General features: G+C 35.9%; 1 protein-coding gene across 1 annotated transcript; it reads right to left on the bottom strand.

The window, feature by feature from the left end:
• Positions 1 to 20,112: 20,112 nt before the first annotated feature.
• Positions 20,113 to 22,194, bottom strand: LOC149150057 (disease resistance protein RPS5-like). Its single transcript, XM_089442687.1, has one exon. It carries the CDS (start codon positions 22,192 to 22,194, stop codon positions 20,113 to 20,115), a length of 2,082 nt encoding a protein of 693 aa, XP_089298813.1.
• Positions 22,195 to 23,681: the final 1,487 nt, after the last annotated feature.

The following is a 23,681-nucleotide window of genomic DNA, read 5'->3' as shown; positions in this document are numbered from 1 at the left end:
ACAACATGTAATTTTACTCAATATGAATAAAATTATGATTTTTCTAGTGGAAAAAAAATAGGAAAAATAATCGAAATTCCAAAAGCATCTTGTGCATTTACATTGCACTTTTCTTCCACTTCAAGATCATTGATATATGTGTCATAAGAAATAAAAAATTATAATATACAATAATAGATGTTGTCTACTGAACCGATAAATTCTCCCACTCGGCTAAAAATCACCGCAATACGATTTTTTTTAGTATTTTTTAATTAAAAATTGACAGCTCAAGTGTTTGAATTAGTTTTTGTAATATTGGAAATAGATTCAATATCATTAAAAACACCATCAGAAAATTTGCTGATATAACCAAAATTGACTACAAACCATTTTTTTAATCTGGCATTTTTTTTTAAATCCTACTTACAACTGTTAAGGTTTAGGATATTTGGTGGCCTAAAGATTTTTGATGGTGCTAAATCAATTTCCACGGTAAAAAAATGATTCAAACACTATCATGATTGTATTTTTTCAAATTATTTTCATTGGATTCTATCGAGAATTTCACTGTCTACGTGAAATTGTGGCCTTCATACAGAACGTCATCAATAATAGGTACAAAAGTAAAGTGAACAAAAGCATTAACAAATAAATAGTACGCCAACGTGTATTCAACTAATTTGTATGATGAATTGACTTGATAGCTGGCCCCACTACTTTATAAAATTGAACCAAATTTTATTTAAAAATAACATGACATAACTATTTCTCAACAAATTTGACACGTCCATATGATGCAGTGAAAAACTTGTTCCAAACAGAAAAATTTAATTTTAAACTTCGTGATTTTTGGTGACACAAAAATAATTTTATTACTAAAAGTTAACAATTGTAACTTCAAGTTATTTTTAGTCAAATTTAGAGACTCAAAAAACTATCAATATAGCCACAAATAGTAAATTTACATTCTATGGTGAATCAAATTAACATTTGGTTCCCCACTACTTTGTAAAACCGAACCAAATTTGATTATGTATGAATTGACACACTCATTTCTCGCAAAATTCAACAAGTAGTCACAAAATAAATTTAATTTAAACTATTTAATTTTTGCAGATGTGGAAATAATTTAATTACCGAAAACATAAAATTTAATTCACAATATAACAAGAACAACTGTAAAAAGAAATTTGTAAACTAGAAATAACGAATATTTTCTTGATTAAATATTTTTTACTATTATGTTGTATTAGTTTAAGTCTCCTTTTAATGCATCTCAACAAGTATTTCTTTGTGATAAAATGTATGTGTGGAAAAAAACGAGAAACTTTCATACCTTGTGTGTATCAACATACATGACAAGTTAAGTGTTTTCTCTTAATAAGAGAACATACATCAGAATGATTAAAAATAAATAAAAAACCAATGACTTCGAATAAACTACACAAGTCAAGGATCAAAAACTAACAATATGACATATACTTTCAACATAACACAAATGCATATACTATTAATAGATTTAGAACTAATACACATTGAATATTTAGCAATCGAATACACCAAAGCTAATCACAATCCATTGATATAATATCATCTTTATATGTGTCATAAAAATATAAATGTACCCTACAAAACAAGTTCAAACTAATTGTAATCATGATAATCAACTAAGAAACTGCCAAATGTGAACATGAAACCAATAAAGGTGAAATAGTTTAAAAGATTGTAGTATTGTAGAGAAAACCAAAGCTAAGCACAATATACTAATTTAATAACAGAATTATACGTGTCATAAGAAACATAATTTACCATACAAAACAAGTTCAAAGTAACAACAATCAAGAAAATAAGCTAAGAATCTACCAAATGTGAATAGGAAATCAAGAAAGGTGAATCAATTTAGAAGCTTGCAATATTGTACAACTTATGTATTTCTGCACTATTGCTATCGTCCACAATGTAACAAAAAATCCATCAGGACACTATTGAAGATGAAAGCTCATCTTCGAAGATAATAGTTTATGTAAAGTAACAGAAGCTTGGATAATACTCTGAGCTCTTAAATGAAATTTGCAAAGGGAAAATGCTACACGATCTGTTGTTTTTTCTATCACTACAAATATTGTATTTCCCTCACTATACTAGCTATTTGAAATGTTTGTAGTCTCGTTTCACTAGAAATCACCACCTCCCACTATTTTTGTGTCTGAAACACGCTACAAAGATCAAGTTTCCATCCATATTTTTCATCTTCTCTATGTTTTTCCTCTAATTAATATAAAATAGGGCTACAGGTAAATACAATTCATCTTAGCATTCAATTCACTAACTCTACACTTGCTCAGGCATTCAGAAAACCACATAAGAACCAAAACATCAAATCTAGAAACATGGTTTTCATATACTTTCAACCTAACACAAATGCATATGTATGGAACTGCAGAGAAAATCCATTTGTGTGCAAAAATCTCTCACACACAACCACCTCCGCATAGCTTCGTTTGCAAAACTACTTCGAGACTCAACAATTCCCTTCCATTAGTCATTGACATTTGAAACTGATATTATTAAATGTGGGTCCCAAATATTATGGGTAGGAAGCATTCATTACAAAATAAATGTTGGATAAAGCATTTTTTATCTACACACGCTCTCTCCTAACAACACGGTCAATTGTGTAGAAAAAGCTCTCAATCTTTCATTGTATGCACTTCCGCACTCCGTAGAATCTATTAATAATAAAATAAACACTACCCTTGTGCACAATCTACTAATATCAAAACACATTACAAATAAAATATCCCTCTACACTTCCCTCATTCCGCATAAATTCTGCACATGCATTTATTCTCTGCATAACCTCGCACATGAACAACCACCTCTTCACAACTACTTTTGCACTCAATAATGCCGTCATTCATTGACATTTGAAACTAATATTAATTAATGATCATACATTGTGAAATACATCCCTAAATAAGAATTAAAAATGGGATTTGTATATTTATTATTTTAATAAACTTTGCATAAAACTTTCGCATAACATCCACACATGCACAACCTACTATGCACAACACCATCTGCACAAATACTTACACACTCAATAACTCCCTTCGATCATTCATTGATATTCAAAACTCCACACATGCTACCTCCGAAAAACCAGCTTCGCACAACCACCTTCACACAGTTCCTTTCGCACAACTACTTCCATAGTTGCGAAAAACATTCCTAAATAATAATGAAAAAAAAGACTTGTATATTTATTATTGTAACAAACCTCACACAAAGCCTTCCACACATTTGTTTTACCGCACAACACTTTTTCTTCACATGGATTGAAAACACAGTTTATTTATCACCCCATTCTATGCTGAAAAGCCTCAATTCTCCCGCGCATACTCCTTAATAATATCAATTACAAATTTGTTCAGCCCCCCTCCCCCTGGGACCAATGCAAAAAAGCTGCAACCACATCAATTCTCACATCATTTACCAAACCACTAACATAATAATGCCCTGCAACCACATGTCACTTGGATTGAAAACATGATACTAGCTTTTATAGTCCAATGATTAGGATAATTGTTAAAAAAATGATGCTAGCTCCCTCTCCACCCCCGTTAGTGTCAGGGCACCTCTATGGAAAAGGCCTTAGTTCTCCCACACTTACTCCATCCTCGACACAGTAAAGTTTCGCACAATGAAACTGTACCAATTACCTCATCATTCATCAATGTACCAATTACCTTATCATTCATCAATATCACAACACTGACTATGCAAAGGACCCCAATTCTCCTGCACATACTTCGTCCTCCACACAAGGAAACATAATAATATTAATTCGACATTTGTTTAGCCCCTCGACGGGCAATGCAAACAACCTACAACCACATCAATTCTCACATCATTGAAGGGAGCACTAACATAATAGTTTCCTGCAACAACATCAATTCTCACATCATTAAGCAAAGCGCTAACATAACAGTGACAGTGTCTAGAGCACTCACCAACACAATGACCACTCACAAAATTATTTTAATTTTAAAATGAATTGTTAGGCATTAGAAAAAAATGAAAATAAAACACCCTCCACCATGGGAATTATGTGCCATCAAACTTCCATAGCCAATCCGAAATTATAAATAACATTTATTGAAATTTTGAAAATTATTTTTGAATTTATGCAAAAATATAAATATTAATACTATAGGTACATATTTTTGATTTGCAAATTCGATGCAGAGGGAGTGCTCGGGAGGTTCTAGGGTTTAACAAAAAGAGTGACAGCGGGTAACAGGCAACCATGGAGGCACAGGGAGGAGGGAGCTCCACTCCCTCCTACAGTAATGTGGTTTCAAACAGAGGAAGAGCAGGGAACAAGAACAAGCCTCCACAATCCTTGGAGGTCAAGACAAAAAACTCTGAAACTCAGAAGGCGGAAGGCAACAAAACCCATGCAGAACAAGGGACCCACGAGGAAGACCGACAGGAGGAGAAAGCGGAGGACAGAGGTCAGGGACCAGAGAATAGAACCAAGTTGGGGCCTTGCAAACCCAAAACCGTCACTAAACCGCGGGTTATATTGAATGATCCAGCTCTGCAAGAGCACAGGGATCACATGGAAAACTATGCCATTATACGCAAGTTTATGGGAATCTGGCCGTCAGAGAAAGCGTTGTACACTTGGATAAAATACAACTGGAAACTAAAGGGAGAGTTAAATATACATCTTGGATCCAAAGGTTTTTTTACAGTGGTGTTCATGAACATGGAGGATAGAGACAAGATTTTTGAAGGAGGACCATACTTCTTTGCAGCTGTTGGGCTCTATATGTAGCCATGGACGATGAACTTTGTGTCAGAACGAGAAACCTTCACTTCGATACCGGTATGGATTAGACTCTACTCCTTACCTTTAGATTACTGGATGCCAGAGTCTTTAAAAGCTATAGGCAATAAATTAGGTCATTTCTTAAAGATTTCAGAGGCAACTCTAAAAGGAAAATATACCTCCTATGCCCGTATATGTGTGGAGATGGACCTATCAGGAGCCCTTCCAGATGAGGTCATTCTAGAAGACTATGACGAAGAATGGGTTCAAACAGTTGACTATGAGCACATCCCGTTCAGATGTCACAAATGTCATGAGCATGGGCACCTATCTAGAGATTGTCCTCTTAATAAAAGGGAAGAATACCTAAACACCAGCAAAGGGAAAGATCAGACAGGTTTCACCAAAGTAGGAGGAAAAGGAAAAGGAGGAGGAAGGAAGACACAAAAGAACCCTACTGAGAATGATAAAAAAACAAGAAGTTACAACAGTTTTGAGATCTTAGGAGAAAAAGAAGTAGATGGAGGTGACCAAAAAAGTACAGAGAATCAGGCAGTAAGGGGGAAAGGAAAAGAGACCAGCATGGAGTTCACACAAGAACAGAATGAACACATGACGGACCCTTTGAGTACCATGGAGATAGAGAAAGACCATGAAATGACTCAAAGTGAAAGTGGCACAGAGGACCAAGACTTACAAGAGATCCTGGAAAGGGAGAACCTAGAGCTGGAAAAGTTTCTAGAACAAGGAGGAAACCTGGGAATAAACTCCATACCTCAGGAGGATGTTGACAAGGTACAACAGATATTCCTTAACAAGTCACATCAAATAGCTGCAGGAGTCAAAAGAGGACATGATAACCAGGAAAATAAAGGGACTTCATCAATAGGGTTAATAACAAGAAAATTAACAAAAAACCCAGGCAAGAGGAGGGGAAGAAAAAGACAGAAAGAATTGTTGCTGGAGTGTGGCAAACTCATGATTGACTCAGGAAGGATGAAAGATATTTCCAGTTACTCCTTCAAAACCCCACCTCAATGAAAATCACAACCTGGAACATTAGAGGACTAGGGAGTAGAAGAAAACAGGGGAATCTAGGTAATAGGATTAGAGAGGAAAAACCTGACATAGTGTTCATACAGGAAACAAAATGCTCAGTGGAGAAGATCAGAGAAAAACACAGCAAATGGTTAAATAGATATGAATACCTTGAGGTTAAGGCTAATAAATATGCTGGGGGAATTCTCACTCTATGGGATCCATAGAAATTTGGTGTGATTGATGCAGAGGCGTCCAGACACCATCTCTCTTTGATTATCCAACCGGTGGGTGACAGGCAATGTTACATGATCACCAATGTCTATGGGCCTCAGCCAATGGAGGACAAACTTCGACTCCTCACAACACTAGAGGATTTGAAGAAGAGATACCCAGCTCTACCCTGGATTCTAGGAGGTGATTTTAACATGATAAAATCACTCATGGAGAAGAAAGGAGGAACAAGAACACTTGGTAGGGATTCTGTTGCCTTCCAGAACTTCCTCACCGACATGAAACTAGTAGATATGGAAACCAACAATGGGATCTTCACTTGGAATAACAAAAGGGGGGCTCTACCCAAGTAGCCTCAAAATTAGACAGATTCATTATCTCAGAGGAACTTCTTCTCATGGGAAGTAGCCTGACTGCGCTCATCCTACCTTTTGGAGGTTCAGATCACTGGCCCATTCAATTGGAAGCTTCTCTATGTGGTAAACTGAGGAACAACCCCTTCAGGTTTGAGAATGCTTGGCTCACACATTCAGATTTCCTCACAAACATTGAAAAATGGTGGAAGGAAGAGCTACACTTTCAAGGTACAAAGATGTTCCTTCTACACTGCAGGCTCAAACACATTAAAAATAGACTCAAAGAGTGGAATAAAAAGGAATTTGGCAATATCTTCAAAGCTAAAGGAGAAGTGGAAAAGAAACTAAAGGAAATAAACCAAATTCTCATCACAGAAGGCTATACAGATGAAAGGAAAGAGATGGCAGAGTCACTGCAACATGAATGGGAAAACAAATGTCTACAAGAGGAAATATTCTGGAGACAGAAATCAAGAGTACAATGGATTAAGGAAGGGGAGAGAAATACCAAATTCTTTCACAGATCCACCATAGCTCACAAAAACAATAACAGAATTGTGAAACTTACAGATCAGTAGGGAATAGAAAGAAACACTCATGAAGAGATGGAAGAGGTTCTAGTCCAGCATTTTCAGAGAATTGCTGAGGAAACCATGGTAGATAGACATCAGTTTACGAAAATATTTACTCAGTACATACCTAAATTGGTATCTAGAGAAGACAATTACAATCTCAACAGACCAGTAACAGAGGAAGAGATTGAGGAAGTCATTACAGAGATGCACAACGGGAAAGCACCAGGCCCGGATGGCTTCAATGTGGACTTTTCCAAAACATGTTGGAGGATAGTAAAATAGGATATTCTGGAGGTAGTGGAAGACTCTCGAAGATTTAAAATAGTCTTGAAGGTGCTCAATGAATCTTTCATAGCCTTAATCCCCAAACAAGAAAATGCCACCTCTCTAGACAGATTCAGACCTATAGCATTATGCAATGTGGTGTACAAAATAATATCCAAAGTAATTGCCAACCGTCTCAAACCTCTCCTCCCTTCCCTAGTGTCAGAGGAGCAAACGAGATATGTGGAAGGAAGACAAATTCTTAATAACATAATTCAAGCACATGAAGTGGTTCATTCACTCATTACCAATAAATAGGCAGGTATGATAATTCAGCTGGACATAGCAAAGGCCTATGATAAACTTAGCTAGTCGTACATAAGAGTAGTTCTAAAAGCCTATGGCTTTGATTACAATTGGATTAAGTGGGTCATGGCACTAGTTACCACTGCCAGCTGTTCAATTCTTCTCAACAGCTCTCCCTCCAAAACCTTCAAGCCTACCAGAGGTCTCAGGCAAGGTGATCCTATTTCTCCTTTCCTTTCCATTCTAATGATGGAAGGGTTAGGGAGAGCAATCAGGGCTGCTAAGGAGGAAGGGAGAATTCATGGTCTGAGACTCACCCAAGGTGGGGACACAGTGACTCATCAGCAATTTGTAGATGATCCTATGCTTCAAGGCACACCCACAGTCAAGGAAGCCAAAGCATTTAAGTAGATTTTGAGTGAGTTTGCTATGGCAGCAGGCACAGAGGTAAGTCTTACTAAATCAAAGATTTTCTTTTTCAATACAGATATTTCAATTCAAACAAATCTTTCCAGAATTTTGGGCTTTCAAAGAGAGTCATTGCGCTCGAAGTACCTGGGAGTTCCCCTCACTGACAAACCATTACACAAGGAAATCTGGGAGCTTGTTCTAAATAAGCTAAGAGATAAGATCAGCAAATGGACAAATAGAGCCCTAAATCTAGCAGGGAGGCTGATTCTAACTAAGGCTATCCTCCAATCCATCCCTATCTATATGCTATCAGCCATTCCGGCACCAGCTGGTGTAATTATTAAAATAAGAAACATTCAGAGAGACTTTCTCTGGGAGAAAGGTGAAGAAAAGAGGAAATGGGCCCTAGTGGCATGGGACAGGGTATGCAAACCTAAATCCCATGGTGGCCTGGGTCTTCATGACCTAGGAATTCTTAACAGAGTTCTAGGAGCCAAAGTCTGGTGGAGATGGCTAAAGGAAATACAAGCCCCCTGGGCAAAACTATGGAAGCAAAAGTATGCTAGGGATTGGCAGGAGAAGAACCTCATAAGAATGACAGGACAAGTAAAAGGTTCACCAATTTGGAATAGGGTATGGGAGAACAAGGCTCTAGTCCAAAATCATAGTTTCTGGGAGATCAGAAATGGAAATCTGGCCTGGTTCTGGGAGGATAATTGGCAGCAGGAGGACAATCTCCGCAGTGAAGAATTAGCAGACATTCACATAGATACCATCAACAAAGGATTAAGGAGGGTAAGTGACTATTGGGATCAATCAAGGAACAATGGTAAATGGCGAATATGGAAACTTCCAGATTACAGGGAAATGGGCATGTTGAATACTCAAGCTATAGCCCTTAATGGTCTTTTAGAAAAGAGACAAATCTTAAGCTCAACCTTGGATGATCAATTAAGATGGGGAAAGAAAAAGGCAAGTTTCTTCACCCTTAAAGAGGCCAAAAGGATAGACACAGGGCTTAACTTTTCAAACATTGATAAGATGTGGAAAGAACTCTGGGATAATCCTCATTAGATGAAAGTGAAACTGTTCACGTGGCTAGTTCAACAGGGCAAGATTCTGACATGGGATAACCTAAGGAAAAGAGGATTTTTTGGCCCCTCAAGATGTCACTTGTGTGGACATCAGGAAGAAACCACTAATCATATCTTGAATAGATGCTCATTCACTACAACACTTTGGAACTGGGTTGGAGATGTCTTTGAGTAGATAGATAGACATGTAAATGACATCATTGCTACACTGAAAAATTGGCGAATTTTTTTTTCGGATAATGAGATTTTAAAATCCCCCTAGGTGTTGACCCCAGGTTTATTAGTCTGAAATGTTTGGAAGGAGTGCAACAACAAGATTTCCAAGGGTAATGCGAACCCAATGAACAGCATCCTAAAGCTAATCTTTAAGAAAATCAAAGAGACTTTTCATATCCTGGGAGGTGTCGCTACTAGAAAACGCATAGGACAAAGGGAGGCCAGAAATCCTGGAGAAGTTAGAGCTTAAGGTTAATCTCCCACGGGGTTCTATGAAGATCAACAAGAATACCTCAGTAGAAAAGGCTTTCTGGCAACCTCCTTCACAAGGTTTTGTAAAATTTAACATAGATGGTGCCTCAAAAGGAAATCTGGGAGAAGCAGGTTATGGAGGGGTCATGAGGGATGAGGAAGGAAACATATATGTAATCTTCCATATTTATCTAGGTAGAGAAACCAACAATATGGTTGAGCTCATGGCAATGGAATTATGCTTGGAAACACTGCTCAAGTACAACATACATAATGTCATCATTGAGGCTGACTCAGAATTAGTCATTAATTCGGTGAAGAGGATAAATGTTGGCACAGCACCAGAGAAAATCTCAGGACACTGGCGGCTTCTGAAAGTATACCAAAGAATCCAATCACACCTAAGAGTGCTAAGAACTCTTAGGTTGGTGCATGTCTGCAAAGAAGCCAACAAAGTAGCGGACTGGATTGCCAATGAGGGGGTTCGAAACAAGCATATCGACTTGTGTTGTTGGTGGGAGGAGGTAATGGATGATAGGTTGAAGGAGGAATGCTCATCTCGGGCCCTCATCGACAGACAACAGTACCAGAATAGATCAAGAGACAGAATTTTACTTCATGTCAACGAAGATTAAGTTCACATCAAAAAGTTTATCTGAGGATATGCACTGTCGGTTCTCCAAGGGTGCCTCTGCAAGCAGGAACAAAGGCAGAAATTGTGATAGGAGAAGAGATGAAAGAATATGATACCAAGACGATCGCCTAAGAGCACCAACACCATGCATAAGGCATTCCATTCAGGAGGCCTCCCTTTCGGATATGTCTTCCTTGTGTAATGCATTGGAGGTCAAAGGAAAAGAAATCCGAGGTCAAAAACTGCTCGAGATTTACCACCTGCATCGGGCACCCTCTGACCTGGGAGTGATTTTCTCGAAGGACAAGCAATACCATTCAGCAAGCGATGCATGGTGGTGGGAGAAAAGTGATTACCACCTTCATCGCTGGGTAATCCGCGAGCAGATGTGCGGTCTGATTTGGTTTGTGGCCATCAGATCTGGAGAAGGAAGATCAACGGCCACCTTTTGGCGTGCAAGTTGGTGGGCCCGAAAGGATAAAACTACTAATGGTTTACCACCTTCATCGGGCTCCATCCAAACCAAAGACGGTTTTTCTGAAAGGCTAGCGATTCCACTCAGGAAGCAACACGTGGCAGAGGATGGAAAAAAGCAAATCGCCTTCATCGCACGGTATTCAGCGGGTTTTTAAGCCACGTGATATGGACACCAGCCATTGGATCAGTCGGAAAAGATCAATGGTCAGCGTTGATCGAGAAGCTTAAGGGTTTTTCTGCGTGTGTTTGTTTCTTGACCGCCGGATAGGAAGGAGATAGATCAACGGTCAGTTTTGAGGCACAGACTTTGGTTCCACTTGCCCACTTACGGTTCCAGGGCAGTCTAGGCATTGTTTCTGTTTGACTTTTGGAGGGTTTTATGGGTACTTTGGGTCTCTTCCCTCTCCCTTTGTGGGAGTTTGCGGTTCTGTGCGTCTGTTGTAACCTGTGTAAATCATTTTTTACCTAAGTTAATAGAAAGACCCTCTCTTGCTTTAGCCAAAAAAAAAAAAAAAAATAATACTATAGACATAATTTTTACATTACAAAACAAAATCATTTTATTTATCGCTTAACAAACATATCTAAATACTTTCATTAATACATTCAACTTGATGAAATCATATGTATTTTTTAGGTTTTTCTTTTACAGTTATATTTTAATTACATTTATTTTATTTATTTCTTTGTAATTATATTTAATTCTATATATTTTATTATATTATTTTATTTCTCTTTTTAAAATAATTTCAAATTAAAAATAAAATATACATTTAATTTAAAAAAATATACAGAAAATTAATATAATTTTTTATTTTATTTATATATTAATTTTAAAAATAAAATTAATATTATAAAAATAATATATTTTCCCATATAATAAAATTATAACGTAAAAAAAAAAAAAAACAAATAATCGTTTAAATCTTCTCCACCACACCCAAGCTTTCTACTGTGGGTATATAATTACACCTCTTCATAATTACATGATCAAACAAATAGTTACATCTCAGTCGTGTTTGTACCATCACAACACCCAAGCTTTATGCTTTTCTTCCATAATTACACCTCTTCTCCATAATTACACTACTTGATGGATAGTTACAAATCGTCCTCCTTTGTACCATCTTCACCATGGTCTCTGATCTCTGATGTTTATTTTCTTATTCACATATCTTATTCTTATCATGAACCACATTAAGTAGTTTAAAATAGGTAGACCCAAAAAGTTTGAATGTGATTTAGCGGAAGTATTCTCATGAGTAATACACATCCTGTGTCGTGTAGTGGGTATGATATGTTGTCTTGGGTTAGAAGCTTAGGCTATGACATGTTTTTCTATAATACAATTATCTATCTTGATTCCTAAAATTCAATTTACACATCATGTCGAGCTAGTGTAGGTTGTGTGGTGGGGATGTTCTATTGTCTTCCTCCTCATTGGGGTTAGAAGCTCAGGATATTATCTATCTTGATTCTTGAGATTCAATTTACACATCATGTCAAGCTAGTGTAGGTCGTGTGGTGGGAATGGTCTATTGTCTTCCTCCTCTTTGGGGTTACAAGCTCGGACTATGACATATTTATCTGTAATGTCATTATCTATCTTGATTCCTCAGAATAACATGTAGATATTATTTGTGAGTTATCTATCTTGATTCCTTAAATTCCTCAAAATAACATATGAATGCTATTCATGTACATAGTTAATATTAAATCAATACAATAAACCACATTTAAAAAAAGCAAAAATATCAACATGTTATTTCGATACTTAGCTAATACCAAATCAGTATAGTGAACCATATAAAATAAAAATAACTATATAATCATGACTCTATTAGTTGACGGGCGAAGGAATTATTACACCACCTCAATAACATAAAATAACTCTGCTCGTCACTGAGACTTCGGGGTTTCAGTTAATTGCACGTTGTTTCATCCTTCCAATAATTAAAGAACGATTTGAGTTTATATTTTTTTATTAACAAATACATATTTTTATTTATTAAATCAATTGAATTAAAAATGATACATGAGTCTTATAAATCACATGCTTTTTATATTAAAATTTCATAGTACAAACAGACTCCTCTTCTATATCTTAGAATTTTACAATTTGAAAGCAATTGAATCTCACGAGGAATCACCTGTCCCTCTTCTCTACTGCAGAATTTCACAATTTATAAGCAGTCTAATCTCAGGAGGAATCACCTGTAAATTACGACAGTCCTTGAGATTCAGATACTTGAGATCTTTGAGTTCTGCAATTTCAGATGGCAGGGATTCCAAATGATGACGTCCGCTGGGATCCAGAAATTTGACATTTTTGAGATCTCTCATTTCACATGGCAATGATTTTAATCTTTTACATCCACTGAGATGTAAAAACTGAAGATTTGAAAGATTGCCAATGCCTGAATACACATATTCAATTTGAGTATAGTTCAGACCAAGAAATTCAAGTTGTTTCAATTGCCCCAATGATTTTGCCCCAATGATTTTGGAAATAATTGTAGCACCGTGTAACTTAAACATAACACCCTTAGAGAGACAAGGTTAAGCAAAAATGCTTGCGGAATCTCTTTTAATTCATTGTGGGTTAGAACTAGGCTGACCAATTTTGGACATCGACGTAATATTGCAACCAAAAAGGAAGAGCCTCCTGCAATTATCGCGAGTCTCGATGTCAGGGAAAAGGGCGTTGATGTTGGGGCAATGCTGACCTTCCATGGATACAAAATTCTCCTATCTCTCTCTGCCACATAAATTGCCTTGTCACGTGCAACATCGTGAACTCCAAATGTAAAGACCCAATAACTGGATCAACCAATTGCTCACAACTGGAATAAGGAATGATATGCAAGTAACTTTATGTAGTTGTAAGCAGTATCCATTAAGGTTTCCACATCTTTTCTTTTTACTATACCTTCTACAATCCACATGTGTGATATAATGTGCACCAGAGTGTAGCAAATCCAACCTCCCAAACCAGAAACCTCCCAAACCAGAAAATGGGCGATTTGCAAGAATTTAACAACCTCCCAAACTAGAAAATGGGCGATTTGCAAGAATTTAACAACCTCCCAAACTAGAAAATGGGTGATTTACAAGAATTTAACATCTGAAAGCAGAAAATCGGGTGATCTGCAATAATTTAACCTCTAAAACCCAGGCGAATCGGGCCAAATGAGTTTTGCATGGTTTAGCTGCCCTTTTTTTTAGGGCTAAAATGAAAAAAATAATTATATTTTAAATAAAAGTTGAGCTAACTATATCAACTGGGTGTTTTATAAAAATTTTGCCCCTCTAAAATGAAAAACTCCTTAAATTTCACCCTTGGGCTAAAATTTATTAGTATTATTTAGTATTTTTTGAGAGATTTACTAGTATTTCATTACTCAGTGCTTTCTATGTTTACATTTAGTTTAGTATTTTATGGCTATTTTAGACTTCAACATAATGTCAATGTCATTGTCATATGATGAATTTACTTTTTATCGTTTTTGAAAATTTGATGTGCATTGCATAATTTCAATTGTCAAATGATGAATTTATTAATTTAATTTAGATGTACCTTTCATCATGCCATATGATGAATTTAGAAGGAACATTGCATAATGTCAAATGATGGATTCAATTTAGTAATTTACTTTTAGATTTTCAATGCAAAAATGTCAAATGATAATAGTATAATATGTAATGATGATCATATTTAGTCTTTATATGTATATTTCATAATTATTAAGATTTTCTATTTGGTTATTCACATATTTTTGGGATTTTATTTCTTTATTTTTATATATTAAAATTTTAATAATTTATAATTTTATAATTTTTATGACTATAACGTCCCCCGTTTCCTCGAAAAATCCCTAGAATTTGGGGTTGCTTATATACTCCCCCCTTGTGCGTATCCTAGCTCCCGCATTTCCTCTTCCCGGAAACTCGGTGCAACATTGCAAATATATGTCAAAAGTAATTATAATCGTTTGCTTTTAGATTTAATTTAAAAAATGTTATAAAATAAAATATGTATAAATTATTTTGATTGTGAATTGAGTTACAATTTTTGGATAAGTCATGGTATTGACCCATGGTATTATAGCAAAGCATGTTTACAACTTAATAATATATGTGGTAAAGTGGTCATCAACATACATTAAACAATACATTAAATAGTTCATATATGTTAGTTTTGTTGGTCTGACCCAATGGGGATTTGAACATTAAATATTGTGGTTTACATTACTTTATACATTGCAATGGCCAATTAAACTATCCCCCATATGCATTAAATACTCCATAGTAATAAAAAAAATTTGAAGTTTAACTATGCAAATTTAAATTTTTACCCTTATATAAGTTTATTATTAATCTTATTATATATTAATTGTGGATATTAATATTTTTATAATAATTTTCAATAAAATCTAATAATAATGTTGACATCATCACTACATCGATATTATAATTTATTTATTTATTTATTCCGTGGTAACTTTCTATTAATTATAAAAAGTTACATACGTAGATGCACATAGTGCATTCCCAAGTTGCACCACTCAAAAAGTTGGTGCCCATAAAATCAAAGCCAAAAAAACTAAAAAAAAAATAAAAAAATTGGGGCTAATAAAAAAGTCTTAGTCACCCTTTTCTCCCTTTCTTCTTTTCTACATTTTTCCATCCTCCTTGAACATGAGTGGTTGTTACAATAATTAGTTGGTTATCTTCTGTCTACATCGGGAGTTTCTTATCTGAGTCTGAACTCCTAGATGTATAAGGAAGCTTGAATCCTGTTATCTCCTTCTCCTTCAACATTTCTTGGCCCGAGTGACCTTTTTCTCTTGGATTTTGTGAAGCTGATCCTCCTGTTCCCTGCTGACTCAATTCTTTGTTCACTAAAGATGTATGTGGATTTGGGATTTCCTTAACGACAGGGGGTCCCAAGTCCTCCTCTTCCTCTTCTTCGTCGGGTTGTGGTGTTGGGAAATGCCATCCCTTTGGCTTTTTGATAGGTTTATTTTGCCTCTTAGGGTCTTTCTTTGCCAAAGGACATATGGTTTGTAGATGTCCAATTTGAAGACATAGATGACATCTAAATGGAGTGTTCTCATAACCGAAGAACTGGGTCTAGCTCTGGTTGTTGTGTGTCAAAAAGATACAATTAGGTAGTCCTTTACTAAGGTCTACCTCTAGACATATCCCAGGAAAATTATAAATTGATTCTTAAGTTATTTGTGTATCCATCTTAATATATCTCCCCAACATGTTGTTGATTCCTCTAGTAATTTTGGGTGCGAGAAATGAAGGGGTAAGTTATCAATCTTGCCCATACCAATATTTTGGAGACTGTCATTGTATTAGCATCAAAATTTGGGAACCATGGGGTGATAAATAATCCCGCATTTCCCCAGAACCAATGACCCTCATGTAAAACCTGATCTCTAATCTCTAATGATCCAAATTTTACCATGAAGAAATCCTTTGAGCATAAGTGAATCTCACAGTTTACCGTCCAGTTCGTAAAGATCCACTGGAAAAGATCCACGGGTTTTGGCAAAAAACCTTTGAACCTGAAAATAATTGTTTGGTATTGATATGTTGTACAAATATTATTGATCTCTACTAGATCTACTATCATTTCCAGAATATCATTCATCTGCTCTATAATATAGGGCCCAGGAATATGGAATTCTCTTTGTCCTAACTAATTAGTTAAGAATATTAATTTATTAACAACCAACCTAGATCCATCTTAACTTCAGATCTACCAAGCACCGAGAGAGATCAAATATATTTTCAATCAAAAAGAGGTTTGTACCTCACAGAGATTTGATCCCTCTCGGTGTTTGGTAGATTCAGAGTTAAGATGGATCTAGGTTGGTATAGACTCTTTTAGCCCTATGTAATGGTTTAGATGAGATAATGCAATATACTTACAAGTTGTAACAATTTTTTAGCTTATCTCTCCCTATCAAGAAAGTATTGATAACTCTTGAGATTATTCTAGACATGCATGAGTCTTTGGATAGTTCATGCTAGAGACTTTCCAAATGCCCACACCAAGTTTTATGTTTGACTCAACCTTGTACATTTCACATGTAACCGAAACAAACTTAATGATATTTAATTTCTTGAGGCCTCATTGAACTTTAGCATAAGAGAATCTAACAATTAAATTAACCATTAAGGCTCCCAAACTTATCCTAGAATGTAACAATTTTTTAGTTTATCTCACCCTATGAAGAAAGCATTGATAACTCAAGATTATTCTAGACATGCATGAGTTTTGGATAGTTCATACTAAAGATGTTCCAAATGTACACAATATATATATATATATATCTATATATATATATATATATATATATATATATATATATATATATATATATATATATATATATATATATATATATTTTAAATGTTTGACTCAACTTTGTACATTTCACATGTAACCCCAAAAAACTTAATGAGATTCAATTTCTTAAAGCCTTATTGAACTTTAGCGTAAGAGAATCTAACAATTAAACTAACCATTGAGGCTACCAAAATTTCCCTAGAATAACTACAACCCAAAGCTCACAACCTTATAGAATCACTAAAGTGATAAAGATATCAAAGATATAAATAAAATGAATAGGAAAAGAATCCCACTTGTGACAAGAGATGAACTTTGTATTCAATAAATAAAAACATATCTTCTTATATTTATTAAAGGGGAGAAGGAAAGATGGTATGTACTTCTTTGTTTTAATTTATTATTAAGATTAGTAAAATATATCTAAATCGTAATATAATTAACATAAATATTAATTACACTAATATCTTTTCTTTTCTTAATGATCATTTTGAAAAAAACATTAAATTTACTTTTGTAAATTCAATCTCATCTACTTTTGTAAATTCAATCTCATCATTTTCTATATGTTTAATGAAATCATTTTTTATTTAAATTGTCTTTAAAAAAGACAATCTCAAAAACAAAATAAATCACACAAATAATTAATAAAATCATTTTATAAACCAATATGTTCAATTCTCTCATATTTTACTTATAACACCCTCTCACTACTATAGGCTTTAAGTTTTTAACTTGATTCATGAGGATTTGACAATTATAATTATTTTAAGATTATTACTTTAATATATAATAACTTACGTATAATTAATAATATTTAAAATTAACATAAAAATAATATCCATAAAATAAAATAAAATAAAATTATATATATATATATATATATATATATATATATATATTTTAATTATAAGAAAATAATATAATATTAAAAAATTATTAAAATACTCACTTAATTTATTTTATTGGCATCAAACACAATGTTAATTTGAATATATATTTTGCATAATAAAATTTTATTAATAAAAATTATGATCATAGCCTCCTTAAATTAAAATTTCATTCTACACGAAGACTCCTCTTCTTTAATGTAGAATTTGACAATTTGAGAGCATTATACTTTTAAGGGGAATCACCTCCGACTGATCCTAAGATCCAGATATTTGAAATCATTGATTTCTACGATTCCACGTGGCAATGCTTTTTTTAAATGACGACATCTTCCGAGATTCAGAAAATTGAGAATTTTTAAAGCTTTCATTTCTTTTTTCAGAGAGAAAATCATCATGGATTATATTAAGGGAATATAAAGATCTGAATACATGATCAAAATACATGAGAGTCGGCAGAAATATAGTCAAAACATAATTACAGCTGTATCAGATAGTATGACTGATGATCAGACAGCATAAACACAATAACACTTCACGGAAAGGGAGTGAAGCCAGCATCAGAATAGATTTAAAAGTGCTGGGACAGCATGAGCCGTATGAAATCCGCGAACAGAGAGAGCATATGGATCCAAACCATAACACAAATAACGCTTCATGAGAGTGAAGCGAAACCTCAAAAATAGATTAAAAAGAGCTGGATCAGCATGAGCCAAACCATAACACAAATAACGCGAAACCTCAAAAATAGATTAAAAAGAGCTGGATCAGCATGAGCCAAATGAAATCCGCGAACAGTGAGAGCATATGGACCAAAAAAAGCTCTTTAGAAGCAGAGCTGGAATTGAGATTAATCTGAAGGGGGCATGAAACCCGAAATTGAGACCAGGATAGAAGCAAGGGGCGTCCTGGAATCCTGGAAAATGCGTTCATTTCTCCATTTCCATAAATACCAGCAAGTGAGGATGAACAAAGAACGGCAGGTAGGATAGGATTCTGACATGTAAAAATCAAAGGTTTTAAAGATTGCGAATGCCTCAATGCACATCTACAATTTCCGTGTAATTCACACACAGAAATTCAAGTTGCTTTATTTGCCACAATGATTCCGAAAATAATTGTCGCCCGTGTTACCTACATCTAACACCCTATGACACAGGAGGTTAAGGAAAAATACTTCGGAATCACTTCCAAGTCAAAATCGTGTCCTACATTAACCAGTTTTGGATATCTCAATTATTTTGGTAGCAGAGACGTCACTACTATAAAGGGAGAGCCTCTTGCAATTACCTCAAATGTCGATGTGCGGGAAAAGGGCGTCGATGTCTGGGCAATGTTGACCTGCCATGGATACACAATTTTCCATGTCACGCGCAACATCCTGAACTTCAAACCAAGTGGAATAAGGAGCAATCTGCAACTAGCTTTACATAGAAGTGAACATTATCCGTTAAAGTGTCTACATCTTTGTTCTTTAGAGGAGACATGTGAATAATTGCACATCATTTTATCTTTCCAATAATCTTAAAGGGAGTCGTTTGAATTTTAAAACGTTTTTTTAGAAACAGTGTTTGAATTTTGTTTTTAATGGTGAAAATAGATTCAGCACCATCAAAATTACCTAAAAAATCTAAAAAATTGAAGTTTAACCACTATAACTTAGATTTACAAAATTCCTGGTCAGATTCTCTCAAAATATAACCGAAATTTCCATTACTTCCAGGGCAAAAAAAACTAATGGTGGAAATGGATTCAGCACCATCAAAATCACCTAAAAAATCTAAAAAATTGAAATTTAACCACTATAACTTAGATTTACAAAAATCCTTGTCAGATTTTCTCAAAACATAACTGAAATTTTTGTTACTCTCGGGAAAAAAAACTAATAAAAAACAGTCTCATTAAACTACTGCTCATAAAAAAAATTGATTTTATAATGTTATTAACAAATACATATTTTTTATTATTAAATCAATTAAATTAAGAATAAATATAAATCTTATAAATTATAAAAATATAATTGAAAATGTATTTATTTATATAAAAAATGTATTTTGCACAATAAAATTTTATTAAAAAAAAATACGATCACATCCTTTTTATATTAAAATTTCGAGTACAAACATGAACGCGAAATTTTGAGGGCAATTTACTCTCACGAGGAATCACCTGTCCCTCTTCTCTACCGCAGAATTTCACAATTTGTAAGCAGTCTGATCTCAGGAGGAATCACCTGTAACTTACGACAGCCCTTGAGATTCAGATATTTGAGCTCTTTGAGTTCTGCGATTTCAGATGGCAATGATTCTAAATTATGACATCCGCTGAGATCCAGAAATTTGAGATTTTTGAGATCTCTCATTTCACATGGCAATGATTTTAACCTCTTACATCCACTGAGATGTAAAAACTGAAGGTTTGAAAGATTGCCAATGCCTGAATGCACATATTCAATTTGAATATAGTTCAGATTAAGATATTCAAGTTGTTTCAATTGCCACAATGATTTTGGCAATAATTGTAGACCCGTGTTATTTAAACCCAACACCCTCAGAAAGACGAGGTTAAGCAAAAATGCTTCTGGAATCTCTTTTAATTCAAGATTGAGTGTTAAAGATAGACATACCAATTTTGGACATCTCAATTCCATGTCGGGGAGAGATGTAATATTGCTACCAAAAAGGGAGAGCCTCCTGCAATTATGGCGTGTCTCGATGTCGGGGAAAAGGGCGTCGATGTCGGGGCAATGTTGACCTGCCCTGGATACAAAATTCTCCTCTTTCTCTCCCACATAAATTGCCATGTCTCGCACAACATCGTGAACGCCAAACGTAAGGCTCCAATAACTGGATCCACCAACTGCTCTCAATTGGAATAAGGAACGATCGGCAAGTAACTTTACATAGCTGTGCGCAGTATCCATTAAGGAGTCCAAATCTTTGCTCTTTACTATACCTTCTGCGATCCAGACGTGCGATATAATGTGCACCGGAACGTACCAGTCCTCTGGAGCAATCACACAATACAGAAAACAGGTTTTCAAATGAGCATGGGGTAAACCATCGTAGCTCCATCTCAATCGCTCATACAGATCTCGATCAAGTCGAGGATGAGTAATTGGAAAATTTGAATCCACAGTCTGAATCTGCCTTAAAGCAAGGTTCCACTCATTTACAGCCCGGTTGCCAATCATTGTTGAAGCTATGACATTTATAGCCAAGGGCAACCCTTTACACTCCTCCGCCACGACTTTAGCAATATACTCTATCTCGTCAGGCACATGCCCGTCTTTGAAAGCTACTTTGCAAAACAATTCCCAGGCTTCCTCTCTTGGCAGTGGCTGTATTTGCATGGACTGGTCTGCATTCATTTCTGGAATCAGATCTCTATTTCGTGTAGAGAATACAACTTTGCTCCCTTTGTTCTCGCCAAATTCCACGCCCAATTCTTTCAGAGTGACTGCGCTCCACAAATCGTCTAAAATTAGGAAAAATTTCATCGTCCTCAGATGTGCCGACAGCTTCATCTTCCGCGAATCAACATCATTATAAGAATAGGCACTGAGGTCTAAATTGATTGCAGAAGCCATACGACTCTGCAACTCCAGAATGGAAAATTGGGCAACTGCAACCCACATGACATGATCAAAAACACCACTTACCTTGTAGTTGTTGTAGACCTTTTTTAGCAACGCTGTTTTGCCAACCCCACCCATCCCATATACAGCAAATATCCGATTGCGGGGGGCCTCTGTAAGCCACCTCTCAAGTCGTATCTCAGCAGATCTAATTTCCAACCCTACCAGTCCGGTGTCTGGTTCGTCTTGAAGCAGTAGATTCGCTTGTTGTGGCGCCGCGGACGCAATCTGTTGAGCACTGTGAAACACAGAGAAGTCGGTCTGAAGATTGTGAAAGAGCTCATCAAAAGTTGTCTTCCACTTTCGGATTTCTGTGGAGAGTTTAGGCTTGCAGAGGAGGCGACTGATACACCGCTGCCGCCTTCGAGAGCAATCGATCAACTCTCTTGCTTTTCCAACTGCGTCTTGCATCCTTAGCAGACAATTTTGCAGAGATTGAGGGGGCGTCTTTTGCAGATCTTGAAATTGATCTCTAACATCGAGTAAGAGAATCTTCATACGATTTAACTGCCCTTCTAGAAGCTGACGGTTCTCATCCAACCGAATAACATCATCTATTTGTCGGATGAGTGCAGAAATAGCGCTACTTACCGTATTGGCCGCCACTTCAGTGATAATAGCAGCCATGGCCAATTTTTTTGGCTTCGCAACAGAAAATCGCGGGTCTGAAGGGGCTAGAGACAATCATATATAAACACAAACACGAACTTGCAATGAGATACAGGGCAATGGTTAGGCAGTCATGAGTCAATATTGAAAATGCAAGCTGACTTGACTTATTATAAATCATATATAAATATAAACATACAGAGGATTAGTATATTAGTATATTAGTAAAATCAACAATGGGATACACAGTCATCAGACGTCATTGCTTGTTAAATATCCTTGAATCCTTTCCATAAATATGGAATTAGAATTTATAGATTTTCATCTCATAAATGTAAGAAAGGTATAACCTACTTTATATAAAATTTGAAAATAAATCTTTAATAATAACAATTTAAAAACAATAAAAAAGTAATATCAATATTTAATTTTAAAAATTTTAATAATTTTGTTACCTGACTTTTTTTTTCAAATGTGTAACCCAATTATTTTTATAAATATTAATAATATTTAATTAAATTGAAATATTGTATATTTATATGTATATGTATATGTATAGTTTATTAAGTCACAGTAGTATAATATTTAATTAAATTAAAATAATCCCTGGATGCGGGTGCTAAATGAGATGGGACAGGCGTGGGTGGATGGCCACATGCCGGCCACTAGCCATCACGTGGCAGCCGTGGAAAACGCAAGTAAACGACGCAGTTGGTATAAGGTGAAGCTGCAGGGGATAGTTAATGCCCAGCGAGGTAATTCGGCTCAGGCGACGGCAGCAGTTATGGCGGGTGAGCTCCAAAGCAGGGCAGGTAAGGTCATAAGGAATATTACAGTGTATGATCAGAGAATGTTGGTGGTAACGCAGTTGCCTGGCCTCTCTGTCTCCGTCGGGATATCTTCTCCGTCTGTCTGGCTCATCCCTCAGTCGGCTCTGGTAACAGGGGGTTTGGATTACCCCGTGGTCCGTTGGAATTTCTTCCCCTTGCTCCCTGTGAGAATGGTGAGACCTCGACAGCGTCTGCTTAGTCGTCGAGGCACTTCCAGAGGGGGAATCTCTCGCAGTCACGAAGCGGACAATGTTGTCCATTGCTGCCACGGCAATATTGCTCGCTCCACTCGAGCTAATCCCCTCCATTCCATTCAATTCATGGATGCAGGGGCTTCGAGCTCGACTGCCTTGCTTGCCTTCGGCTCTGCTATTTTCAATTTTAGCAGTTCCATGAATAATCCGCGGATTAGTGCGCATGTCTCAGTCCCGTTCATTGAAAATGCCCGGGAAGATGATGATTCCCTGGATGAACATGAGCAGAGGAAGACTGATAACCAGATGCACGAAGCACAGGTTCCTGAAGCTGATATGGAGCAGGAGGTTAAAGGTCTGGCCTCAGACCCGGAAAACGCAAAGCAAAGCAAGCACGATCAGAGGATGGGGACCGACGAAGAGGAAGATACTTTTCCCACTGCTGCTGAAAGGGAAGCCTATGGTTGGTGCCGGGTAGAGG

Source organism: Pinus tabuliformis, chromosome 9 (assembly GCF_031772625.1).
Source record: "Pinus tabuliformis cultivar Carrire ecotype Pingquan chromosome 9, CPIR1, whole genome shotgun sequence".
NCBI classification, from domain to species: Eukaryota; Viridiplantae; Streptophyta; class Pinopsida; order Pinales; family Pinaceae; genus Pinus; species Pinus tabuliformis.
Note: the sequence above shows the minus strand (reverse complement) of the source record. Positions and strands in the feature narration are given on the sequence as shown.

Excerpts from the sequence above, each read along its gene's own strand:
- LOC149150057 (XM_089442687.1), bottom strand. The coding sequence starts at position 22,194 with ATGGCTGCTATTATCACTGAAGTGGCGGCCAATACGGTAAGTAGCGCT.